The sequence below is a fragment of the Agelaius tricolor genome, unplaced genomic scaffold (assembly GCF_023055355.1).
Source record: "Agelaius tricolor isolate 1412-34295 unplaced genomic scaffold, bAgeTri1.0.p SCAF_36, whole genome shotgun sequence".
NCBI lineage: Eukaryota > Metazoa > Chordata > Aves > Passeriformes > Icteridae > Agelaius > Agelaius tricolor.
This window is the reverse complement of record NW_027269296.1, coordinates 5,392,301-5,418,125: the sequence shown is the minus strand read 5'-3', so window position 1 is coordinate 5,418,125 and position 25,825 is coordinate 5,392,301. Positions and strand designations below refer to the sequence as shown.

The window sequence follows — 25,825 nt, the reverse complement described above, 5'->3', positions numbered from 1 at the left end:
CAGCCTGGGCAGTGCCCAGCACCCTCTGAGGGAAGAACCTTGCCCTGAGCTCCAGCCTAAACCTCCTCTATCACAGGGAGCAGAGGTCGGAGCTGCCCCTCGGGAGGAGCTGCAGCCCTTGCTGAGCCTTGCCCTCAGTGTCCTCTGCTCCAGCTGAACACAGCGAGTACCCTCAGCCACCCCCTCTATGACCCTTCCTGATCCTTCACCATCTCCAGAGCTTCCTTTGGAATCTCTCTTAATTGTTTTAGGTCTTAAATTGTGGTGCCCAACACTGCCCCCAGGACTTCAGCCACACACTTTGGTGACTTTTAGTGCTATTACATTATCTCTGAAAGGAAAAGCACTACTTGAAAAATACCTCCATCTCTCCACTGCCCCATGGCAGAAGATGGATGAGAGCATTTAAGCATAACCTGCTTATTCTTCCAGCAAGTGTGACAGGCACATCTCAGACATTTTCTGGTGGAGTTAATAAACTAGATCTTGTCATAAGAATATTTTCCACCCCCATGATACTTGTGACTAAATTTAAATTCAAAGTATAATTCTCTGATGACAAAATCATCACTTCCAACACATGCAAGAGGCCAATGAGGCTGAGTCATCAGAAAGGTTTCATATAAAGCCAAAGAGATGCTACACAGGTGCTGAGTGCTCTGAAATTACTTCTGGCACTACAGAATAGCAATAGTGCTTCAAAGTTATGGGAAAAGGAATGCAGATCAGCCAGATGTCAAGGAAAATTTTTATTTCACATTTTTATGGATTTTTTAAAAAAGCCTACAACTGTCCGAAACAATTCTGGAATCAAAACTTTGCTGCTCATCAGTTTCAGAATAGAATTCAGCTTTCCTGGCTCAGATGTTTAATGTCAAAAGGAATTTATTACTGATATAGAATCATGGAATGGCTTGGTTGGAAATAGATCTAAACCCTCATCCTATTCCACCCCCTGCCATGGGCAGGGACACCTTCCACTAGACCAGGTTGCTTTAAGCCCTGTCCAACCTGCCCTTGAACATTTACAGGGATAGAGCAGCCACAATTTATAAAAATATGAACTTTCATCTCTACCCCAGTAAAATTTCCCTGGTTCATTTTTTGGTGACACTGTCTTTGAACAGGCAGCCTGACTGATTTTTGCCAGCTCTGGGAAATTCTTTTGGATCATATCCATACTCCTACCTGGTCATGGTCTACATCTGCATCTCCCGTGATGACAATCCTCTTCTCAATCCGTGTCTCTGAAATGCCACCTTTCACAGTCTAGAGCAGAAGGAAAAGCTGCTGTTAGTGTAAAAGTGCAGAGGCGTTCAAGCTCACTGGGGCTGCCTGTCTAAAGACGGTATCCAAAAATAGTGTCACTAAATTGTACCTGGCATTAGAGTCACAGGGGAAACTGCTGCTGCTCAAGGAAAAACTGTCAAAGAGTTATTTTTTATAGGTGAGCCAGGGAAGAGCTTCTCCTCACAGGACAGCTCTTCCTGCTGTCCCCCACAGGACAGTCAGAGTCCATGTCCAGACTGTGCTGCAATTAATGCACAATCCCCAGATTTACACAGGCAAAACTGAACCCTTCATGCTTTGCTCCATGTACTAATCATGTATTTGAAAGGACCTTCCAAAAACTTTTTTTTCTCTCACTCATCCCTGCTCATCTCTCCATCAGGCTGTTGGTTGAATTGGTGTTTTGTGGTGCTCCCTGGTGTTACCTTGGTGATCTGGGTGGTGGTGGTACTGCTGGTGGTTTCTGAAGTGATGGTCTGGGCAGTCAGCAGGATGCCAGGGTCTAAATCCCCATTGCCACCATCTGTCTGTGGGACACAAGAACAGGCCATCAGTCCCTGAGCAGTGGGGACAGAAGCAAAGGCTCCACATCACCAGAGCCAGACAGAGGATAACCTGAGGACAGCAGCTCCATCATGCACAAGACACAAGTCAACCTGTGCCTAGGTGCACAAGAGCTGGGCAAGTCTCTGAAAGCTCAAAGTCCCTATGCTTTAAGGCTGGAAAAGCACAGATCCTTCAGGGAGGACCTGTGACACCCCTCAGACCAGGGGCACTGGGACGTACCCAAATCTGAGCATGCTGCTGGCCCTGCAGTGCTGGTCATACCACCCATGCCTGAACCATGACAGGAGACCAACACAGACACTGATCCCAAATTCCACCTGCCTGCATCCATGGAGATCAACAAAGCCAAGAGCACAATCTTAGAAGGTAATTGTGACCCTTCCTCCTTCCTGACAAAACCTTGCACATCCCTCACTTCATGCTCTGCAGAAGCAAAGAACATCCAGACATTTGCTGAAACAGGAATAAATTTTGGAGCTGGTTCTTGGATTTCATCCTGCCTGACTCAATCACTCAAGGTCTGCCAAAAATCCCAAATGAAGTCATCCTGGCCAGCTCATCCTGGCCGCGCTGTCCATGTCCCCACTGGGCAGCGCCTTTGCTCAGCATTGGGACAATATCTGGAATTACCACAAGGTGGGACCATTTTCCACAGTGTGGAAGAGATCTCATGGCACATCACATCCTGTGCACACACGGCTGACTGATCACAGCCCTGGAGATCACTTTTCCTTTCCATTTCCCAGTTAGAGCAAAACTCCTCCATTCACCTACATACTTGCCAAAAGCCAGGGCAATGCTCACCACTATTGTCTGAATGATCTCTCTGGTGCTGCAGTTGGGAGGATGCTGAGCAGCCACAGCATTCCTTAGGAATCCCAAATTATACAATCATGAGATTCCTGCATCCATAACAACATCCCACAGCAACAGGAGAGCACAAGCTGCTGATGACAACCACAGTGATGGCAAAGCCAAGCTGACACAGGCTCCAAAATTTCAAATACATGAAGAAAGGCTGGGAGGGATGGAGGTGTTCAGCCTGGAAAAGAGAAGGCCTTGGGAGACCTTATAGCCCTTTCAGGGCCTAAAGAGGCTCCAGAAGAGCTGGAGAGGGAGTGGGGACAAGGCATGGAGGGACAGGACACTGGGAATGGCTCCCACTGCCAGAGGGCAGGGATGGATGGGATCTTGGGAAGGAACTGTTCCCTGGGAGGGTGGGCAGGCACTGGCATAGGTTGTCCAGAGAAGCTGTGGCTGCCCCTGGATCCCTGGAAGTGTCCAAGGTTGGACAGGGCTTGGAGCAGCCTGGGACAGTGAAAGGTGTCCCTGCCCACAGCAGAGGGCTAGAACTGGGTGAACTCTTAGGTTCCTTCCACCCCAAACCATCCTGCAGTCTGTGATTAAAATCTGTTTTAGACTGAGGATTAATTTTAACCTCAGTAATTAATCCATACCTGCATATCCTCTGCTTTGTAATACTGCTCTACTAAGATTTTTACTTTCCAGTCACCACATACCCACTGAGGTTGCATTTTATACAGAACATTTAGTGTTTAACAACCATTTCAGTCTTGAAACCTAAGGATGACCAAATAATTTATAAACCAAGTTCTGAAGAAGCATAAACACCCTCTTCAGATCTGGGAAAATAAGAAAAGGCATTTATTGCAGAAAAAAAGGCCAACTCAGCTTAACTTTGTACAGAGAGCCACATCCTGAAGCCACCAGTGGCTGAAGATAAACTCTGTTTGCAAGCACACCTTGAAAAAATAATTACTCTTCAGGGATAGCAAAACCACTGCTCCTCTAGAAATACCAGATGCACCTGGAAATAGTGTCCACAGCATCAGTTAATGCCTGTGCTGCACCCAGACATGCAGAGACAGGCAGGTGCTGCTGTCTTATCCTGAGGATTCAGAAACAAAATGTTTACTTGGGTTTAATTAAGCCCCTAGGAAACTCATCAGAACACACCTTACCTGTGCAGCTTCGTAGGTGATGGTCTTTGTCTCTGTGTGGACAATAGGGACTTCCTTTGTGGGAATTTCACTTTTGACGGCGCTGGACACGTCAGAGATAGTGACAGTCTGTGTCTTCACTAGCGGGGGCTGTGAGACAGGGTTAAAAACATCTTGTAAACAGCCAGTTCCCATCTCCGCATCCTGACTGGGCTGCTGGCAAGTGTTCTGACACTGATCTGATAAAAGTACTGTGGGAACCAAGGTCAGCCTGGAAATCTTTGGGTTTAAGTCTCTGGAACACCACACTGCTCCAAGGGCAGCGATCAGGCGTGAGGATTAGTCAGGCAGCAAAATCCTCCAGCCCTTCCCCACACTGTGGACTCTGGTCAGCCCAAACCAGGCATTAAGGGTTTAATGGGTGTGTCACAACACCACAGATGCTGTCTCCACTGATTCTTAACTTTCTAATTACCAGAAGCTCATTGCCAGTTGCTAGGAGAAGATGACCCTCATCTGGTGATGCCAGTGTCAGGATTATACCAGCCCTGGGCACACAAGGAATTTATCACAGTTGAGCAGCTTTATCCTGACCTCAAGAGTAACACTGCATTATGAAAAATCCTCATCAGATCTTTAACTTTTATTAAATCAATGTCAGATAAAACAGGAAGAAAAATAAGGGTGGAGAGAAATCAGTTGTTCCAACACCTGATGATTTTCCAGAAGAAGACAGAGTGAGTTCAGAGCCAGTGCTTTCCCAGAGGGCTCAATTTCTGCCACCATCCCCAACCCTGCCAGATGCCACTGTGATCATTAGCGGGGAACAGGCATCTGTTGAATCAAAAGCAACATCAACACTGGAGCAGGCAAAAATCCCTCCCACAGTGGGGCGCACAAAGGGACACACTGGACAGCACCTCAAATTTGCTCTGCTGTGCTGAGAGTCAGCTGCCAGTCCAGCTGGGGCCAGCAAAATCCTTGAAGGAGCTAAAATGACACAATTTTTGAGCCTAAATATTGCCTTTTTGTGGGAATGCCACAGGATGCTTCAATCCAAGAAGAACAAAGGGCATTGCACTGTGGCAACTGCATTTCATGCAAAGATAAATTGAGAGGGAGTCTTTTTTAATGCAAAGACAAATTGACAGTGGCTCGTATTTAATTCAAAGATAAATTGAGAAGGGCTTATTGCACTGACTGTGGGAGATTCACCGGCTCATTAGCTCCAAGCACGAGTCCAAGCCAAGCAAACCCGACTCCTGTGTGGGTCTGTGGCATCTGCTTGCTGCAGTGTTTGGGTTCCCACTCCAAACGTAGCCGGGGTGTGGGGTGCAGGAGCTGGGCTCACTACCTGGAAGCAGCGAATGAGCTCCAGCAGCCTGTTAGGAGCATCTGGGTTGGGACATTCGCCATGTGGCTTTCTAAAGTCAAAACTGTCTTCGCCATCCTCTGCCACCTCCTCCTCCTCTCCTCCCCAGGGCTGACGGGGAAGTGTGGCAGGGCTGGGGTGGGGCTCCAGCTCAGAGAGCTCCGAGTCCTTCTCCACATCCACACAAACCCCCTTTCCACATGTCAGGTCCTCCTCGCGGGCGGATCGGCTGGGAACCGCCTCCTCCTGCTCCTCCTCCTCTTTCTCCTCCTCCTTGCTGCTTAGGGAGGAAGCACCAAAGTGCCAGCTGGCAGAAGGCTGTGAGGCGGGTGGCACTGGAGTCTCACTAAAAACTACCGACTGCCTTGAGCCCTCCCACGCAAAGCCAGTGTTAAAACTGCTCCACTCTGCCACTGCAGCCACATCCTCTTGGGAGAGAAAGTCACTCATTTTCTAAAAAGAAATGGATACACAAAAAGGGCCAGAGAGAGAGAGAGAGAGGGAGAGAAAGAGAGCAGGGAGTTAAGGAGAGCAGGAGGTCAGAAGGCATCAAGGTAAAACATCAGGTTCTTATCGTATATCATATCTCCAGTAACACATGCAACAGTGGGGCTGGACCCTGGAAAATCTCTGTGTTGTACCCAGTGCATTTACTGACACAGCCTTCCTGGTACATTAATAATCCACTCTCCTAAATTCTAAGGAAGTAATATGAATATTCTCTGCACCTAGAGGAAGAGTCACCACTATGCACTTTTTGCTCAGTTTGGAATAATTTCAGCGTATCAATCAGTGTATCAAGAGGGGACTTGTACACATCCAAAACTTCCATGGGCAACAAAACCCACTAAAACCATCCTGATTCTGCTTTTAACTCCTTGAAACTGTTGCCTCACTTTCTAACAAGATTCCCTGGGCAACCAAAAATACTCCAATTTGTGCTTAAAATGTGAGGCCTGAAGCCTGTGAGTTATTTGGTATGATTCATTTTTTATACCCCAGAGGCTTTCACATTGACTGACCTCCTCCCACAGCACAGCTCAGTGGTAGGATAAGAACAGGAGCTGCTTTATGGAGGAACAAATAGATGCTTTTTTAAAGTATAACTTCAAGAAATTACTCTTCCCCCATTTCTCATGGTATTTTTCAGTTCTCTGCTTCTTTATGTTGTAGACAGGTTAGCTGTAAGATTTCTATTTATTAGAATTTCCAGCCTCTTGTGCTTGTCTTAAGTTGTTGGGATATTGCTTAGCAAAATGCATTTAATATGAATGGAGGGAGAGCAACCAGCACTGAGATAGGCAGGTCAGACTGTGCTCACAGGGAAAGGCTATTTCTGAACCAAACCCTTCCACATGTTTCTCCAAACATGGAGAAACTTGGAGACCTCAAGGCAGTTTGCAGCTTCCTCCCGAGGGGCAGCTCCCATCTCTGCTCTGGGCCAGGGACAGCAGCCAGGGCACGGCTGGAGCTGGGCCAGGGCAGCTCAGGCTGGAGCTCAGGGCAAGGTTCTTCCCCCAGAGGGTGCTGGGCACTGCCCAGGCTGCCCAGGGAATGGGCACGGCCCCGAGGCTGCCAGAGCTCCAGGGATGCCCAGGGTGGAGTTGCTGGGGGGTCTAGGCTGGGCCAGGAGCTGGACTGGTTGTTCCCTGCAGGTCCCTTCCCATTCAGGATATTCTATGATATCATATCCAGATCCCACCCTCATTTCCTAATGCAAGACTCTACATTGCAATATTCCACAAAACAGAACATGAATGGGCTGTCAGCTGTGTAGAGCCATGTCTTGTTGGTTTAAAACTTGAGTTTATATACTGCCAATATGCTGACCTTCCCTAAATTATAGATGCTAAACCTTGCAAAATATTCATGGGACCTTGAGAAGACACATCTCATCTTCTGGGGTTTAATGGAATACGCCTTAGGAGTGAGATTTCCTTATGTAAGAGCTGGAGCACTACTCAGCCAACAGAAGAATCACAGATAAAACAAAGAAGATAAAGCAGCTACACAAACACTAATGTATTTAAAAGGCAAAAATCTGTATACAGTCAAAACAACCTCCCAGTTCCCTTTCACAGACAGATATAATAATTTGCATTTGGAAGCATCTTGTATGACAGATGCAAAAAGGAAGGGAGAGCTGGAAAGGAGCCTGTGCCGCGCGTATTCTTGTCGCCAGTAGAGCCAAGTGCAGCAGCAAACATGCAAGCTGGAAAGACAGAATGAAATCCTGATAAGATCAACTGATCAGAAACACTTGCCTTCCTATTCCACTTATTATTATTAAGAAGATAAACTAATGGGAAGGTATTAATTTCTAAATAAAGTTATCTATGTAAAACTCCACCATAGGAATTTCAGCATCTGTTACAAATTCTGATCTTATCAAGATTTGTTTAAAATTGCAAATGCCAAAGCATACCTATTTAGGGCTCAGATTTGCAGAATTCCAAGCTCACCTTGAGACCCAGGAAACCTGAGAGGTGCCTGGACTGCCAACTACACATTTCCAGGGACATAGCCCCAAACCACTGAGGCCTAAATCAAGCACAAAGCAGTCAAACACAGAGTAAATTAAATACAGGACAGGATGCAATGCCCCAGAAGAAACAAACTGACCCAGACATGAACGCAACTTATGCACCAGCCTTCAATTACAAATCTTTGTGCCTCTGAAGATACGGCTGAAGCATAGCAATGAAGTGACGCACAATAATTCGGACTGGGGATAAATTAATAACAGGCTCAATTTCATGTTTTACACCAGTGGCCAAAAGGATTTCTTTTTCTCAAAAAGTGGTTTTGTATAAATTTGTTTACTTGCATTTTTTCAAGACTCTGCTGTTTTGGATCAGTATCTATTTGTATGACTCAGCTGCCCTGTGTTGTCAGAGTGGATGTTTTTTTTCATGCTGCTGCCTCTTTATGTTGAATATTCCATTATTCCCATCCCAAATCAGACTACTATCCTGCAGAAAACTTAAGGAGTGTTAAAATTATGTCAACTGCCAGTTAACATTAACTAAAACTTGCTAAAACCATGAATTTATAGTGCACAGTAACTACCTACAACCACCACATGGAAAGGCTAGGAATCCCAGCTGGTTAATACTTCCCAGTCCTGTTCTTTTCCAGCATGGCAATGGAATTGTTGACGCTGTTATTAGGTTATCCCCAAACAAGGATCCACAGAAGCTCACAGGCTCAGAGTGACTGTCTAGGGATGCACAAGGAGATGATGTTGTTTTGCAGCAAACCACACTCACCAGAGAGCGCTCCCAGATCAACTGATGCTCAATCTCACAGCTGGCAAAGCACTTGGGTAAAAAGTATTATAAAGCAGAAAACAAGAGATCCTTATTTTACAGTACCTGCCACTGCCTTACCAAACTGCTTTGCCTTAAGTTAAAAATATTCAGAAGCTGTTCAAACACCCTGGCATTGAAAAGGATGGACATTACCTATGGATTTGTGGTTTTCAGTGGATTTTCTCACTGCCATTGATCTGATCATAACATCCTGACCAGCCTACTCAGATGACAGACAGATAAAAGAGATTTTGACCAAAAGTTAAAGCAATGCTAGAAAACACACTGTGTGCCCAAACCTTCAAAAGACTAAACTCTGTCATGAACAAGAATCCAATATATTACACAACACACAGCAATTACCTCCAATCGTTGTATCAAAGTCTGGGCAACATGAAACAACCTCAAGATGAAGACTTAAATTATCAAAATGAGGTTGTTAGGCAATATGATTCCTCTGCCCACCCCCACTGGTCTCCTTCCCATCTCTTTTGTGGGACAGGTACTGCCGCATGAAGGGCTCTTTATTCCAAAATCCCTCTGCAGAGAACAAAGCAGTGGCATTGCAAGAGCTGCCTTAGTGCAGCAGCAGCAGGCAAAAAGACGGGATAAAGTCAGTGTTTATAAATGCCATCAATTTTGTGCTGCTCATTCCACTTCCCTCATTCCATAAATGAGGTGTCTTAGGTTGCAAGATGTCGCTGGGGCTGTGTGTCCTGTCCCCGTGTGTCAGAGCTGGGGCAGTTCTCTGCTGTTCTTGGGGCAGTTTTCTTGATCTCTGCCCCAGCCAATCCTCCCTGCAGGAGATCTCTGCTGTCCATGGCCACTGAGTGTCCCTGCAGGGCTGATCCAATTCCAGCATCCCATGGGGAGATGCTGCATTGCCCAGGGCAGGAGCCAAGCATTCCTACCTGGATCCAATGTGAGCCTGGCACAGCCCAGCAGCCTTTGCCCAGGGCATTGCCAGAGGAGCAGCTTCTGCTGCCCTGCATGGCCAGAGGGAGCCCAGGCCCATCTGCAGCAGCCCTGGAGCTGCAGAGGAAAACTCCCCCCTTGTGCAGGATCCCTGCTCCAGCAGAAGCACAGCTGGCACTGCAGGAGGGCTGAGCCCCCATGGGATGGGGCTGTGCCACCCCCTGACCCACAGCATGCCAGGGCTGCTCTCACTCTGGCACTGCTTTGTTTTGTATTACTGCATTTTTATTTTTATCTTTATTTTTTTAATATATAGTTTTTCTCTAATAAGGAACTGTTATTCCTAGTCCCATATCTTTGCCTGAGAGCCTCTTAATTTCAAAATTAGAATAATTTGGAGGGAGGGTGTTTACATTTCTCATTTCAAGGGATACTCCTGCCTTCCTTAACAGACACCTGTCTTTTCAAACCAAGACATGAAGTTACAGCTCTGCCTTGATGCCACTCTCATCTCAGGAATTGGCATTATGAGCAGCCAGATCTGCCTTCCTGTAATCCTGAAAAACTCGGGACTTAAAATTGACTCTTGACACAACCTGAGCTTCAACCAGAAAAAATCCACTAGAAGCTCGTGTTGTATCACTGAGCTGAGGAACGGTGGTTCATTAGGAATGTGGTTTCTTCACTTAAAAAACCCAAAAGGAGCATTTTTGTCCCCAGATTAACACACCAGGTGGGACAGAGGTTCTTGTAGCTGTGCAGAACCTGCCTCACTTCTGCTCTCAAAACAACTTTCTGCAACTGATTTTTCCTACCATACAGTCTCCAAAGCGAAGAGGGAGAAGGTGCTAGAGTGACATTAAGCACTTGGTAGAGGACTCCTGCAAACAAAGCCTGTCTTAAACCAAGCTGGATTTAATCCTCAATTGAATTATTCTGGTCAGTTTGAGATCTTAGAGCTGCAGCCTTGTGTACTCCCTCTCCCCAGGAGCACCCAGCCCACACCCAAGAGTGTCTAACAGATCCTACACTCTGAATGCCATCAGCAATGACTCAGTCTGATGGCTCCTGCTTTGAGAAAGGAATACTGAAGGTTAGTTCAAGAAGTCATTAACACAGATCATATACAGCTTTTTTGGTTAATAAGCAGTGGAAAGAAAAATCTGATTTGCAATAACATTTATTAATGGATAAATGTACATATTTACAAAGAAAAATCTGAGAAAAAATACAAAACCAAAAAGTGTTCCAAAAGAGCATTTTAGGTAAAAAAAGAAAAGTGTTTCTAGTCCCCACAGGACTAGTCTAACAAGACTGTCTACCGCTGCTAAAAGATCCCAAAGGGGCCCAAACCAAGGCCTGTCTTTCTCTCCAGCCCCACAAACCACAAGAGATGCAAACAGAGACACAAGAGGAATCACCTCTGTCGGGTTCTCCAGCATCACCCACCAATAAGTACAGACCGAGGAGCTTCTGCATGAATCTATAATGCTTTCTTGGGCTGAATTTATCCAGAAAGCTTCCTCCCTCATCCCATAGGTCAGAACAAGCACCATCAACTCATGGCAAGGAAAAAAGAAAGCCCAATAAACCAGTGAAACAATTCTCAGAGTGATAAATTACTAACACTGATGTGAAGTGAAAGACTTTGCCCATAACCATTGGGATCTGGACTTGATGATCCTCGTGGGTCCCTTCCAACCAGGGTATTTCATGATTCTATGATAACCTTCCCAGGAGCTGGTGGTACAGCCAAGCCTCATTCCTCCAAACACAAACTACTTCCCTGCGTGCTGAGGAAATCATCCTCTACTGATTATTTCAGAATAGGAGGGAGATATGGAATACCTACTCTTTAGAGTCATCACTAGTTACTGGAAAACAAGAGAGGGGAGCCAGTCTTGGCTGAACACTGCCCTGACTGAGCTGCCCATGGAGAGTCCTCAGCTCACCTTCCATCACTCCCTGAGCGAGGCAGAAGGTGGGAGGAGATGCAGGCAACACCCTTCTTTATCTGCTCCCTTTCAGCAGTCAAAAAAGAAAAGGGATGTTGTTTTACAGCAATGAAGACCTCAAGTATCATCAAACACAGAGCCCCACACCCAGCAGAGCCTCAGAGTTGAATCTGAGTTCCAAGCGATTGGCTCTGGCACATCTGCTGCTTCAGAATACTGGTTTCCACTTTCTCCTAAAGCAAGAAAGCACAAGAAACTCCTGTGTGTTTTAGGTGGTGTCCAAAAGAGGTGGAATCTGGGTAAGGAGATTCAGGAAGTGGCTATGAAGCCAACCGTCAATGTCACGATGGGAATCACTGAACACTCTACAGCTCCCAGCAGGATCCTACACACATCAAAGAGCATCAGAGAGCTGAGTGCCCACACCACAAAACACTGGACAAAACTTCTGGCAGACTTATCCTGCCTGTGTCACCAGTGTGCCAGTCACCAGAATGACATTTTCTGCAGCAGGTCACATTGAAAAACCAGGATTTCTCATGCCAGCCTGGATGAGGTTACATGCTGCAGACACTTACAGCTTCCCTGCAGGAGGGATAATTCAGCTCTCCATCACTCATAGCCTGGCACTGCACCAGCCAGGCTGAACAGAGTGCATGAATCCCCATGTCAACAGGTGCCAGTGTCGGGGCAGGCAGACAGGAGCTGCTGGCGTTCCTAGCAAGTTTGTTCCTGAGGAAAATAGGAATGAAGTTCATGTATTGGTTCTTTTATAGATCCCCTGAGATCTCAGCCTTTAAACAGCACTAGAGCCAATCAGCTCTCCCTGTGCACAGGGATGACAGCAGGACTCACAAAATCCTCCTCTCGGAGCTGCATCCTGTGCTGACATCATGGGAAAAGGGGGAAACCAGAGCACCAAGGTGTAAAAGATATGGAATGTGCACAAACGGGATACAGAATGTGCAGGAATGAGACCTTACGTGGATTGCCATGGACTGTCACTCCCTTTGCATCACAAGCAAACTGGGAAAAAAGCAGAGGAGCGCCTGGGAAAGGGTCTGTAGCCCAGTGGGCACATCCCTGGGGCATTGGACAGATGAGGTTTCTGTTCCTGCTAAGTTACAGGCCTCCTCTCTCAGGAGGGATCAGATCTACCTGGATGAATATGGATAACTGGCCTCTAAACTGCCAGAGATATAGAAAGCATTTGTTCAATTTCTTTATACTCTGCAGTGATAATTGGTATATAAATTGCAAAAATGTTCCTGAGCATTCTCAGAGTGTAAAGTTTCCAAGGTTTTTTTGCTGATGACAACCAGCCTTATCTAAAGATTTAAAAAGAGAGAAAGAGACCACTTGAATTAAAGAGTTAAAGAATTGAGTAGAGGTGACAGAGCCTATCTCTTATCCCACTGGGATGAGACACCCTGAGCACTCTGGCCTAAGGTTGCTTTGGACAAAAAGTTTTAGAATTCAGGTCCTTTGAAAGTGGGTGACAGAGCTATAGAAACCATGGCTTTGCCAAAGCCACCAATGTGGCTTCCAAGTTCTTGTCACTGGATCAGAAATGCAGGAAACTCAGCAGTGCTCACTGCAGCATCCCAGGCAGTGATCCCGAGCGATGGCTTTGGGAAGGAAGCACCTGTGTTCAAACTCCAGGAAATATGGACAGAAAATGGACAGAGAGATCCAAACAACTCCTGCTTCTTCCCTCTTCACACCAGGCTGGGGAGAACAAACAATCCCTGTTCTTCATCACAACTGTTTACCGCTTTGGGAAGGAGATGCAGGCAGGGAATGCCAACCACAAGTATCCCTTGACTTCTTCCACCCTGCATTTTCTGCACAGCACATGGCATACCAGCATCCTCCCTCACCTCTCGTCTCCAGGGCCCACCTCCATCTTCCTAAACTCCACATCAGATCTGCTGGAGTCCAAGTGCATTCCTAGGGATGCTCCAAGGATTCAGGGACACAGCCTGCCAGCACCTTCCTTCACACCAGACTACACCTGGACAACAAGCCTCAGACCTCTACACTTCCTAGTGCCAAAGGAGGAAGACTGTGTCTTAAAGGCAGTGTATTAAAAAGGGAGGAATATTTTCCAATGAAAATTCAGCATCCTCACAAAACAAAGTCCTAAAGGCACGAACTGGTGAACTAATCGGAGCAGGTTACGAGAGGAATTGGAAGGATTCCTGTGGGATTAAAACAAAGGATTTCACTAGCAACCTAAGTTTCTGAGACAGCATTTAGCACCTCAACCTGTACCTCAAGAGCAAGAGGTGGCTCAAGTGGCCCATGATACCCCATGGACCCTAAGACCAGACAGCACATGCCATGTTTACCTTATTCCTTCCAGTTTATCTGCTAGCTTCCTAAATACTACTGTTCACACAGATACAGATCTAGAAAGGGTTATAAATACAGGTATTTATATATATTCACACATTTTAGTCCATGTAATAAAGGCCTGCTCCTTTCTCTTCCATGCTGCTGTAGCAGCTGCCACCACTGGTGACACTGGGGGGTGTTCTCAGAGTGACTGTGTCCAGTCCAGTCCTCCAGTGGACACAGGAGAACACAGACTAGTGCTGAAAGGAGAAATGGGGGGCTCAGCTCAGCTCCATTGTTACTATTTACAGAAAAGAAACCCCTTAGACACGAAGTCCCACCTTCCCTCCAGTTCACAAACCAGCTCTGCTCAGTCTAGCTGGGCTGGAGCCCGCACAGCTCAGGCAGGATAACTTGGAAAAATGGGAGCATCATCCAGACACATTGTAGGCAATAAACAACGAGCGGCATGCAACAGTTTGGTTAAAGAAGTCAAAAACAATCGAGGGCTTTAACATTAGAAGTGTGTCCTGATGTGGCCAAGCCAACTTGCCAACAGAGGGAATGTTCAAACAACAGGTAACTCCATCTCTGTGACCTAAGCAAACATGCATCATTTAGTTCCACACAAATTAAATAAAACACATTCCAAGTGCACAAAGTCCTTCAGACTAAAAAAAAAAAAATTAATCTATGTTTACAATAAATATCTCCTTGCAATGAGTTTTCTCCTGAAACACTATGTATTTTCTTGGATGTGAGAATAGGGATGGAGAGGGAAGCTGGGATACCTTGTCACAGGTTTCCCCCACTAGAAAATGAAAGGCAGACCCTGTCCCTAACTCATTACCAGGAGCAGCAGTGAGAACCAGTACTTTTTATTTAAGTGTCAATCTGAGTTTCCTAGAAATTTAATGTTTATGGATTAGATTCCAATGTTCTTCCTAGAGAGTCAACCTCTTCCTAGAGAGTTGCCCACAGAGGCTGTGGATTCCCATGCCTGGAATTGTTCAAGGACAGGTTGGATGGGACTTGGAACAACCTGGTCCAGGGGAAGGTTCCCTGACCATAGCAGAGGGGGAACGAGATGATCTTTATGGGCCCTTCCAACCCCAAACCATTCCAGGATTCTGTGATTCAGCAGATTCCTGTAAAGCATACTTTAGATCATTGTCAAATGTTCTTCAGCTTGTGAATATCTTACATTTAAAACAACAAGCTTAAAAGCAATTCTCCAGCAATTCCTATGGGAAGTCTTCAGGGGCTTGGGAAACCAGACTCTACTCTCAGGATTTCCTCCACCCATCTGCTCTCCCACAGCAGATGGGAACACAATTCAAAGAATTTGCTTTTGCACCATAGGAAACTTCAGAATGGACCTGGCAATCCACGACCACTCCTGCTAGGTCCCATCACAGCCACACAAGGACATACAGTGGGATTAACACGACAGTCACGGGGTGTCCCTCCCAGGGACAGCCAAATACGGAGATCAAAAACCAGGACAAAGAAGATGCAGCAGAGACTACAGCCCAGAAATTCAGGAGCTTTGGTCTTGAGGTTTCAACATGACCCTGTTGCCACTCAGAGAAAGAGCAGCCACCAAACAGTCAGTGCTATAACCAGGAGGAAGGACATCATAAAGGGAATACGTGGAGAAGGAAAAACGCTAGAGTACAGCTGACACTTTTTGAGTGATTTCTGCTCTTCAGGGATTGCAATAGAAACCTTTGGAAGAGTTGCTTCACTTGCTGGCCGGGGAAAGGCTGTCTCAGTAGGTAGCTCCTGCTCTTTTAGTTTGTCTTCATCCTGTACTAACAGAGGCCGTTCCCGTGTCTGCTTTCATGGTAGAAGATCAAGAAAGACAGAGAGAGATGAACAAAAATGACAGATGGAAAGTGCCCAAAATGACACTTGGAGATGTGCAAAGCATTAGGGCAGCTCTTCTCAACATAAAATAAACTGCCCTGGGGAGCAGAGCTGCTGGTGGCTTGCGTCACACCAGCCCTGGAGCTATAGAACCATGTTCTCTCTGCAGAGCTCATCAACATCTGCATCAGGATCATGGGTGTTTGATGCCTGCCCTCCCAGAAAAGTGGATGCCCAAAATCTTCCAGAGTGTTTTGGAACTGGAATGGTGAGAAAAGCATTTGAAGCATTTTGAAACAGGAATGGTGCAGTACAAAATGTGGTCTCTGACAGCTATCCTAATCTACAGTGCCCATAAAACCCAGCGTTTAGAAAATCCCATGGAACAGCCAGACTGAAGAGCAGATACAAAATGCTTTTCCAAAGTTCTGACTGGAGTATCAAAATTTCAGCTGGTTTGAAAATTCTATTGAACAAGTGAAAAACTGTAAATCTTAAAAATCCCACACATGGAGCAGGCAGGGTGGCAGTAGGAGCAGTGCATACTCCTGGAATTTTGCTCTGTGTTTTAGCATATTTGTTTCTGGAGTTTAAAGAACAATAAAAACCCAGAATGAGTAAATCAGCACACAGGACCATGCAAGGGCTTCAGCACTTCTGCTGAAGAAAGGAAAGGTTGTGGGAATGTTGCTGTTCAGTAAGTCTACATCTCTTTAGTTTGCCAGCCCTGGTCAAACCTAAGTGTACTTAGGACAGGAAAAACTTGGCTCTAAGCTCCCTCAGCTGAGCCAACCTCCGCTGGTCAGTGCGGTATTTTGAGACTGGTTCTTTGCACACCCCTAAGTGGTGAGAATTCGGGAGAAAGTAGCTGGGAGACTGGGCAGCAAAATAAAATATAAGATGCAAGAGTAACATGATCATTAAAACAACAAAACAAAATAAAACAAAAAAAAAACCCAAAAAACCAAAACAAACAAACAAAAAAAAGAAAGAAAGACAACATAAAAAGAACAGGGAACAGTTAAATTTTCAGAATTGCTTTTGTCCCCGAATACACAGTTATATTGGTCATGCAGCTTTTTCGAACCAGCCATGCACCAAAATAAGCAAAAATTGAAAGCTGCAAAAGCTGCAGCAGTGCCAAAGTCCTCTGGGTGTGAGTTATGAAACTACTTCATGTAGCCAAAAAAAAAAATGTTATCCAGCAGCTGCTGTTGAGTTTTTGCTCGGTGCCATTGCAATAGCAAGTCTGGTTCAGAAGCACAGATCAGAGCAGCAGCTTTACCTCAAGCCCACCAACCTGTCTCTCAGAAGATGGGACAGTGACTTTCTTGACCTGGACACACAAAGCGTGTTAAGGTTCAGTTGTCTCATAACAAAACATACAGGAAAATAGCAGAGAAGTGGCCTCTGGCAAAAAACCCTTTGGCCACTAAGGCAGGGTGAAAGCACCATCACGAACAGGAGCAATGGCTTTGCACCATGATTTACAATCCTTAATTACCATCTGATTTATGATCCTTCAACACATGCAGGTGAGGGAAAACTTTCTCCCCGGTCAATGCCTGCAGAAGATGCATTTCTGGAGGTTCATAGCAGGATATAGCAACCTCAGAGTGAGATCATTTCAAAGAGGACCAGATTAAGAAGGAACTTCCAGAAATGCAAATCTAGGGCTGAAACCAATTCTGCAGTGCTGCAGACCCACTGCCGCCTTAGGTGGAAGAAGCCCACACCATCCAGTTATGGTAACCAGCAGCCCTCCAAGGTCTCAGTGTGGTCACCTTGCAAGAAATTCTTCATAAAAACCAAGGATAACATTCTTGAACTGCAGTTGTAGAGCTTGAGAGCCTCAGCTCTGTCTCACCCACTGGGCACTGAGCAGAGCTCTGCTGCCCACACTCCTGAGGAATCTACGCTGAGGCTCAGCCACAGAGGGTGAAGTCTATCCCTGTGTTAAACAGGGTAATCCCGATGACAGGTAACCCACAAAGGCAGTGGCTGCCCCTGGATCCCTGGAAGTGACCGAGGTTAGGCTGGATGGGGCTTGGAGGAACCTGGGACAAGCAGAAAGTGCCCCTGCCCATGGCAGGGGTGGGACTGGAGGGGCTTTAAGTTCCCTTCCAATGGAAACCATTCTGAGATTCTGTAACAACCAACCCTGAGTAAGTTCATTTTGGAGATCTCATTTTCTAGTAGGCAAAAAGCCCTTTAGCTGTCTTGGCTTTACTCCAAGCTTTGAGGAGCCTGTAGTAAACTTGGTGTTAAACCCCTTGTACATGTTACAATTACCCTCCATCTACTGAAAGATTATTCCTGATTAATAAATATCTGCCTTGTTTGAACATGAAATACTAGTTCATCTGCAGGGCTGTGGGAAGGAAGGGGAAAAACTGGGCTTTCAACCAAGAGAGTCTTCAATTACCACCATTTGCAGTCAGAATGCAATTTTTCTGTTGCAATAAAAAATTGCATTTACCACTTAAAAGACTGATTACCACAGGCACTAACTACAGTTTTACTCACAGACTCCAAATACGAGCCAGTTGCCACCAGTATGACACAGAGGTGTCTGTTAGCCAAGAAGAAACCAGCTGGTGACTGGTTTTTCCTTGAAAAATTACCTTTTAAAGGAAATTAGCAGAGTAACTGTGAGTATATGTGGTTACTAACACACAGTTCCTGGAAGAAGGGAGATTCTCATCATGTTTGAACAGCCCTGCTGTGGCCACCCAAGGAGTCTTCTCAAAGCCTCCATAGCAGATCAGCACCTGGAGTTCCTAATGCAAGTCTAAACCCAATGACATACCAGATTAACTAGAGAATAAAGTGATTTTGGAAAAATCATCCCATCACAGTGCTTCTCCGCTGGGTTATCGCCAATGTTATCTCTGAAGTAATAATTTAGGTTTTTGGATATTGGGTTTGTTAGGGTTTTTTCCACATTTTGAGGAGATCCAGGAATGACCCAGTCCCCAAACCAGCCATGGGAAGTGCTCTCTAGCATCTGACATTGACAGCAACACTAGGAAACGTAGCATCAATACCAGTTAAAGAATTCTTACATCCTTCTCTATCAAAAAATCACATTTTTAATACTATGACTAGAGTTTCGATTCTCTCAGAGAACATTCTACATGTTACAAGTCAATACTAACTATTAAAATTGAAAATAAGCAGAAGCTAAGGGGAGCCGAGTCCCACAGTGCAATGCTGCCCTTGGAACAGCCCGTGCCGAGGTACTCACTCCATCCGCTCCCGTGGGAATCTGCCCGTTGATGTTGAGGCTGCGGAAAGGGGAGTGGGTGGACAAACGTTTGTCCCACTCACTGGGCCGAGGCTCTGGGACGGACTCCATGAAGTTCTTCTTCAGCTCACTGATGTTGGCATGGTGCTTCTTTATTTCTTCCTGGGTCTTATCTAGATCCTATTAGCAAAAGGACAGGATAAGTGGAGGGACATGGAGAGACTTGGGACTGCCTAAGCTGTGCTTAGCAAAGCTGCACTCAGCAGATCTACTGACAACTTCCCAAACTGTGCTCACACTGCAAACACACAAAGGGAGCATCCTCTCTCCTCCTGTTTTTTTAATTAGGATAAACTGCAACCCCAGAACAGGGTCTTGTCCAGCAGCGGGACATGCCAGTGGTTCATCTCAAGCTACACCAAACCAGGTGACAGCTGAGCTGGAATATCATGGATTTTCCCCAAACAGGATTTTTTAAAGTTGCCAAACTATGTTTCTTTGGGTTATTTAATTTAACATATTTAAATTTTGTGGGTTTGCTTTCTTTATCCTCTGCTAGCCTGAGTATTTCCAGTTATTAATACAATTGATGATAAAGAAAATGTTTTCTCAATTTTATTTACTCGCTTCATACCTGTTTCTCTTTTTTCCTAGCAGAAATTATCTTTGTTTCCAGAATATCCCATTACCATTTTTTCCACTCCCTCTCATCTCATCCCTCCAGGAGCTATCATAGGCCATTTTAGACTTCAGAAACAAAGATGAGATAATTTTTTGGGGAAAAAAATCAAACTGAAAATTTATTTTATGCTGGATCAATCAAGAAACTCCTGTTGAAACTTTTCATCTGGAAAAAGTCAGATTTTTACTGTGTGATGCCATTTTACAGCATAAACACACATACTTCAAGGCAAGTCAACTTGTTAAAAATAGTTCTTCCTTGCAAGCAAACCAGAGGCTATAGAAAAGAAAGCTTTTGCAGACAGGAAACAACTTTTCAGGATGGGGCCAAAAAGCAGCAAGAAAAGGGGAAATCAAGGTCAGTAAAAGCATCACCAGGAAACTTCACTCTTTTTGTGCTTTTAGGTGTTACTCAGCCCATCGATTTTAGAAGATGGGACAACAAATGCATCCCTAAAGGAGGGCCCTCCCAAAAATCTCCATTCCTGTAACTCACCGAGGACACACCACCCTCCCTCCCCACAGGGCTAAACCCCAAATGCCTCTTTAACAATATTTACTTTTTTTGGCACAGTTCTGGGGGGAAAATAACAAATTTTGGCTTCTATCCCGAATGAAAGTATAAGGCAAGTGCCTCTTAGGTAGGGAAAAAAAGTAGAAATTAGTCTGCTGTGGACTCTGGGGCAAATCCCTGCCTGGTCCAAGAACCCTACAGGTGCTCCTGGCTCAGAGAAGAGAGAAGGACCACCTTGGCTTTCCACTACTGAGCAGGAACAAGGCCTGGGAGGGCTGGCAGAGGAGCCACAGCCACGAGGAGCTATCTGCAGCCGGATCTGGGAAGCACCTTGAGCAACTAGCTTGCTCAGTGCCACCCTTTTCCTTCTGTTTCACCCTTTCTGCAGAAAGCTGGTGCATGTGGAGTGTTAAAAGGCTTTCAGTAAAATCAGCAGGCAGCTTCAGGTGAGGTCTGCCAGGAAAATATCTGATCTGCCAAGTGCATGGATTAAAAAAATAAAGGGAATAAAGGGGGTGAGCTGCTGGGTCAGCCTGATTGTAGGGGAGGGCTGGAGCACCTGCAACAGAACTGTGGGAAGAGGAGTGGAGACAGAAAGGGCTTGGAGTCAAGTATTGCACTGATGGGGAAAAAAGAGGTTAGAAGCAATGACAAAGCTCTGTTTGGGGTTGGGAAATTGGAGCTGTTTGAATTGGGTGAAAAAGCAACAGGCGTGGTCTTCAGAGTGCTCGGGTGGCAGCTGAACTCTGCCTATCATGTGCAGACCCTTCACTTGTCACTCAAAGCTCTAAGTTGTAGCAGTAAAAAAAAAAAACAAACCAAAAAAAAAAAACCAAAAAAAACCCCAAACAAAACCCCCCCCCCCAAAACCAACAAACCCCAAGAAACCTACACAGAAGCTGCAATACTTTGAACATTCTGATGAGAAGGCAGTTAGTACACTCCACTTTCATGAGATACCACCAGGGAAACCCTATGAGCTGCTGGTGCTGCAAGTTTGAGTAAAAACATGTAACACAGGACCAGACTATCAGAAGTCACAAAACATCTCCCATAACAGAGTGTATTAAAGAAAATAAAATATATGATTGGCATGGTCTGTTCTGAGACTGAGCTTAGGTGAAAACAAGTGGAAAGGGCTCCCAAATCCAAAGGGAGGAGCTGTAACGTGGAAGGATAAGCCACCTGTGATCACTGAGCCTGTCTATCAGATCCAGAGGGACCTGGCACTAAGGCAGGATGGGGCCCAGGGGTGATGAGGTGATGCAAGGCCAAAAATGGCTGGGAAGAGGATGAAAAAGCTGCAAACACCACTGCAGCATCCAAAAAGATCCCTCCTGCCTGAAGCAACACGGACATTGTGGTGACCTGGACATCACAGAGATGACAATTTCACAGAATCCTGGAATGGTTTGGGATGGAACGGAACTTAAAGCCCATCCCATTCTCCCCCTGCTCTGGGCAGGGACACCTTCCACTATCCCAGCTTGCTCCACACACCATCCAACCTGGCCTTGGGACACTTCCAGGGATCCAGGGGCAACCACAGCTGCTCTAGGCAATGTGCCCCAACTTCACCAGCAGCTTATCCTGAATTTTATATTTTCACAGGCTTTTCCCCCAGGAAAATAATTTGTTTCAAGCAGTGAAAAACTGGTAAATGAGCCCAGCACTACAATCCATGACCCCTTGAGCAGCCAGCGGGTCCCAGAGCAGATCTGAGCACTGCCAATCATGTATTTTGGGAAGGTATGAGAGAATGAAAGTCAGAAGAGGAAGAAGGCCTGCACATCATCATGTTTACTGTCACCATGCAGAAGCATAATTAAAAAATCAACCAAATCAAAAGGTCTTTCATGCAAGAGCATGCAAAAACAATGGCAGCAGCAGAAGAGGAAGAAGTTCAGCGCAGATGCAGAAGGTTTAGCAAATGCAACTCAAATAAAGCTTCAAGTTCATACAAACCTCCAACATTAAATTGCTATGCCTGATATAAATGTTTTCACCATCTAGCCTCTTTGATCTCTTCTGTGAAAATGAAAGAAAAGGGGGAAACAAAACAAAACAAAAAAAGCACAAAAAATTAAAACGTTGGTCTTGTGGGATTGATAAATCGGCAAATTAAAAAGTTAACTCAGCATTGGGAGTGCAGCGCTGTGGCAGCATGGGGTGGGAATTCCCGCTGGGAATGGGGGTCTGGCTCATGGAGAATGGGAGATGTAATGAGTCCTTTAAAGAGACAGCTCCCAGGGGGCCTTGGCTCTGGCCACAAAGACACGGTTCCTGGTTTTCTGTGGAAGCCTCGCACAGTCACCTCACCACGCTCCTGAGAGATGCAGGCCCACCCCTGAGTTCGAGGCTGCACTGCCTGGGGGGACTTTTACGAGCACAACGTGCATAGCAACTGCACCTTAACCACTTTCCCATCTTGGATGTTTCCCTATTACTTAATCAATACCAAAGAGGTTTTCTCCTGATTTTTGTTTCGCATTTCCTGCAATGCAGGCTACATTTAGTTTGTAACTAAATTTGTTACAGAGAAGAAATTTCATAAATCAAAACACATGTGTTTCTTTTGAACATTCAACATGCATAATTTCAGCAATGAGCTTATCTATGGGACAAAAAGCTATTAATTTTCAGATCATGAATTTGACAGTTTAAAGAAAACCAACACCCCAACCCAAAGCCCATGAAGAAATTGGAGCACTGTCTTTTTAAACAAGTTACATATGCATGAATGATATGTCAAATTTGGTGAAAGGGTAAAATGGCTAACCTTCCTCATTCTTATCAGCTCTTCCTCTTTTTCTGCAGGCTGCTGCTGTTGGGCAGTGATAAAAAAAAAAAAAAAAAAAAGTTGTTGGTTCATTTAACTACATTGAACCTTGGGAAAAAAAAGTGAACAACCTAAACTGAATTATTAGCACAAACCTGGGGCTGGGCACCATTCGTGGTGGGGACTGTGACCTCAATGTGTGTTTTCCTCACCTACATTTAGGAAATAAATTGGTAAAAACATTTCTTGTTAGTAGATTTGTTTCAAGAAACCATTTAGTTTCAAACACAGCTGCATAAAGTTGGTTTTGAAGTGCTAGGAGAACATGCAAAAACCAACATGCAGCCCTGGGCAGGGATTAATGACACAGCAGCTCCCCAGCACTTTGTTAGTCAATGGCATGTTAAATAATTCCTCCAGCCTGAGAATTATTTGTATTTGAAAGCAATGCTCTCCAGTGCTTCTGAAGAAGGGCTTCCCACTCACAGTAGGCTGGTCAGGCAATGTTTTCAAATGGCATTTGCAGCTGGATCTCCCAGTGAAAATCCAAACAAAGCAACATGCTCAAATTAACACAGACCTTCTCAAAACCAGAAATTATTGGTTGTATCGCAGGTATTATGTTGGAGGAGGCAGTAAGAAGAGGCATAGCCACAAAACCAAGCCTAACATCACAAATTAGGTTCTTTCCTGTCCATAAGTAGAGAGCCAAGATTGTCTTAACACTCTAAGTAAAGTATTTTAGGGAAACTAGATTGCCACATACTCTGAAGGCAAAAGCATCAGTGGGTGTTAAAAGAAGTGAGCTGCAGCTCCATTGGAGAAACAGTAAATTTAGTATGTTCAAATCCACATTTTCCTCCCACATCTATGTTTAAAGGAGAAAAAAAATCTAATGTTTAAGCATTTAGGAAAAAACCTGCAATAAGTAAGATGGGATAAGTAAAATTTCCTTGTTCTCAGTGTAACATGAGGGAGGGGGAGCAGCTGGGCAGGAACAGCAGGGCAGGATCTCTGTGCTCTGACTCCCACCCCACAGGGCCAACCTGAAGTTCCCTTCAGCAGTTTCATTTAAAAATTACTGTTCACACAGGCCATGGAAGTTTTTGAAGCAAATGCCCTTTCTTCACCTCCATCTCCAAACCTTAATTAATAGGAATCTTCCCTGGAGATGCTTACACAAGACCCACTGTGTGATATGTTCAGAATTATGTGGCTCCAGCAGTGCTGAGAACAGCTAAATTTGGAGTATGTGGAAACTGTCTCAAGGCAAACACTTCCTCTGCACCACCGTAAGGTTTCAATAAGTCAGTAATATCTGCTGAATATTAAGGACACTGTAACATCAGCAATAATTTTGCACATTATTTCAACTTATTAGAACAGCACACACGTATCAACCCCAGCAAAGAACTCAGACATTTGTAGAAAGATCAAATAATAGTTAAAAGTACTGAATTTAAACAATAAACTCCCCAAGGTCTCACCAGTGCCATTTTTAACTTAAGTTTTAGTCCAATTTGCAGCACTGTATTACCAGCTCTCCCAGCAAAAGCCTACCAAGATGAAAAACATTCTGGCGCTGGGCTGCAGACCAGATCCATTATCACTGATTTCACTGGAATTCACTCCTGCTGTCGTACCAGGAATCAGGGGGCACAGCCTGGCCATGGGTGAGCTCTGAACTCTAGTTCCATGATCACATGCAGCTCTTGCCAGTGTTTTTAACCATCTATCAGCAGGCTGCACTTGCTTTGACTACAACCACCAATACCCGACTGCCCTGGAGCTCCTTCTTCTACCGAATGTCACAGCTGGGATTTCCCTGGCACCCAGACCCCTGTGCCTGCTCCCATCCGGCACTGAGGGATGAGGGATGAACCCCTCATCTCCCAGAACAGAGCTGCTGCTTTGGGGTGACTTCCTTGAGCGATGCTCCAGCCCAGCTCTTCCCAAGAGACTCCGCTCGGACCTACCTTTGAGGCATCCACTGCCTCCTCGGGTTTCTCCAGTGGAAATTCTTCACGTCTCACTTCAGATTTTGCTGTTTCCTTCCCTACTTTAGATGTGGCCACGTCCTTCACGTTGGACTTAGCTGGGCCTGGCTCTGCAGGGTGGCTCTGAGCGATGGCTGGGGCTGATGTAGGCCGGGGACTCCGCTCTGGGGTTATCACAGCCACTGCTGAGGATGGGGGACAGACAGGGATAAGGTTCAGAGCAGGTAACTTTTCAATGGATTGTGCAAAGTCTTTCCAAATTACAGTGCTGTCATTTAAAAAGAAAGGGAGAAAGAGGAGGAGTATGAAAAAAAAAGGGAAAAGAAATAAAGATGTTGAGCAAAGCAGCTTGAGCATTTGGTACAGGAGAGTTGAGATTATTTTCCTTATGGTTTAAGATAAAATCAAATAAAACCCAATACCAGATGGTTTACAAAAAGCAAGCTTGCACTCTGCCACACCAGAAGCCACACCAGAAAGGCAAATCTATTTTTGACATTGTGCCATGAATTTCTGGGTCCTTTACACACAACTGACATGGACTCCATTCCAATGCAACTAGAAAAGACACAGTGTAAGGAGTTCCGTACTCATAGGCATCTCCTCACACAGAAACAGATGGCTTCTGGAAGAAAAACACAGGCTTTCGTGTGTGTCCCCCCCCCCCCCCCGCCGCCAAAAATCAACAAGCATTGCTCCAGCAAACTTCTCAGCAACTTCCCAGTGGGTTTCAAGGCAGGCTGGGACTGTGTGTCTGAGCTGGATATCTTCAATGCAGCACAGTGGGAAGATACCCAGCACTTCCAGGCCAGTGACACTGCAGAAATGAACAGCATACTGCCAAAAGCCATCTTTTCAGAGGATGATAATTGTAAATACAAGCACTAGGTCCGCACAAAGTCAACTGCCTACTTCAGTTCCTGATTTGCCAGGTAGTTGCCCAACCCCAAGGAAATAGTCAAGCCAAAGCTGTGTGACAAAGCAAGCCCAAATTAATTTCCTAAATGCACATAGGTATATAATAAGCTAT

At 45.4% G+C, this 25,825-nt stretch overlaps 1 protein-coding gene and 1 long non-coding RNA gene across 41 annotated transcripts in view; both read right to left on the bottom strand.

Moving 5' to 3' along the window:
* Nucleotides 1-25,825, bottom strand: part of EPB41 (erythrocyte membrane protein band 4.1) — a 95,329-nt gene that overhangs the window by 4,781 nt on the left and 64,723 nt on the right. For 12 of the 40 annotated variants that reach the window (XM_071453318.1, XM_071453305.1, XM_071453306.1 and 9 more), the window contains 9 exons: nt 24,775-24,980; nt 22,954-23,010; nt 22,799-22,843; nt 21,985-22,047; nt 18,825-19,004; nt 5,173-5,643; nt 3,840-3,968; nt 1,716-1,817; nt 1,189-1,269 (listed from right to left, as the gene is read on the bottom strand). In XM_071453318.1, the coding sequence (XP_071309419.1) occupies nt 1,189-1,269; nt 1,716-1,817; nt 3,840-3,968; nt 5,173-5,643; nt 18,825-19,004; nt 21,985-22,047; nt 22,799-22,843; nt 22,954-23,010; nt 24,775-24,980 (1,334 nt within the window). Of the gene's footprint in view, nt 1-1,188; nt 1,270-1,715; nt 1,818-3,839; nt 3,969-5,172; nt 5,644-7,187; nt 7,403-10,580; nt 16,454-16,862; nt 16,914-18,824; nt 19,005-21,984; nt 22,048-22,798; nt 22,844-22,953; nt 23,011-24,774; nt 24,981-25,825 lie in introns of those variants that run through there. The other 28 variants (XM_071453292.1, XM_071453299.1, XM_071453304.1 and 25 more) reach the window with 21 other exon arrangements.
* On the bottom strand, nt 4,447-5,166 carry LOC139602993 (uncharacterized). Its single transcript, XR_011683537.1, has 2 exons — nt 4,739-5,166; nt 4,447-4,652 (listed from the first exon to the last, which is right to left on the bottom strand). It is a non-coding gene; the product is annotated as an uncharacterized lncRNA (long non-coding RNA).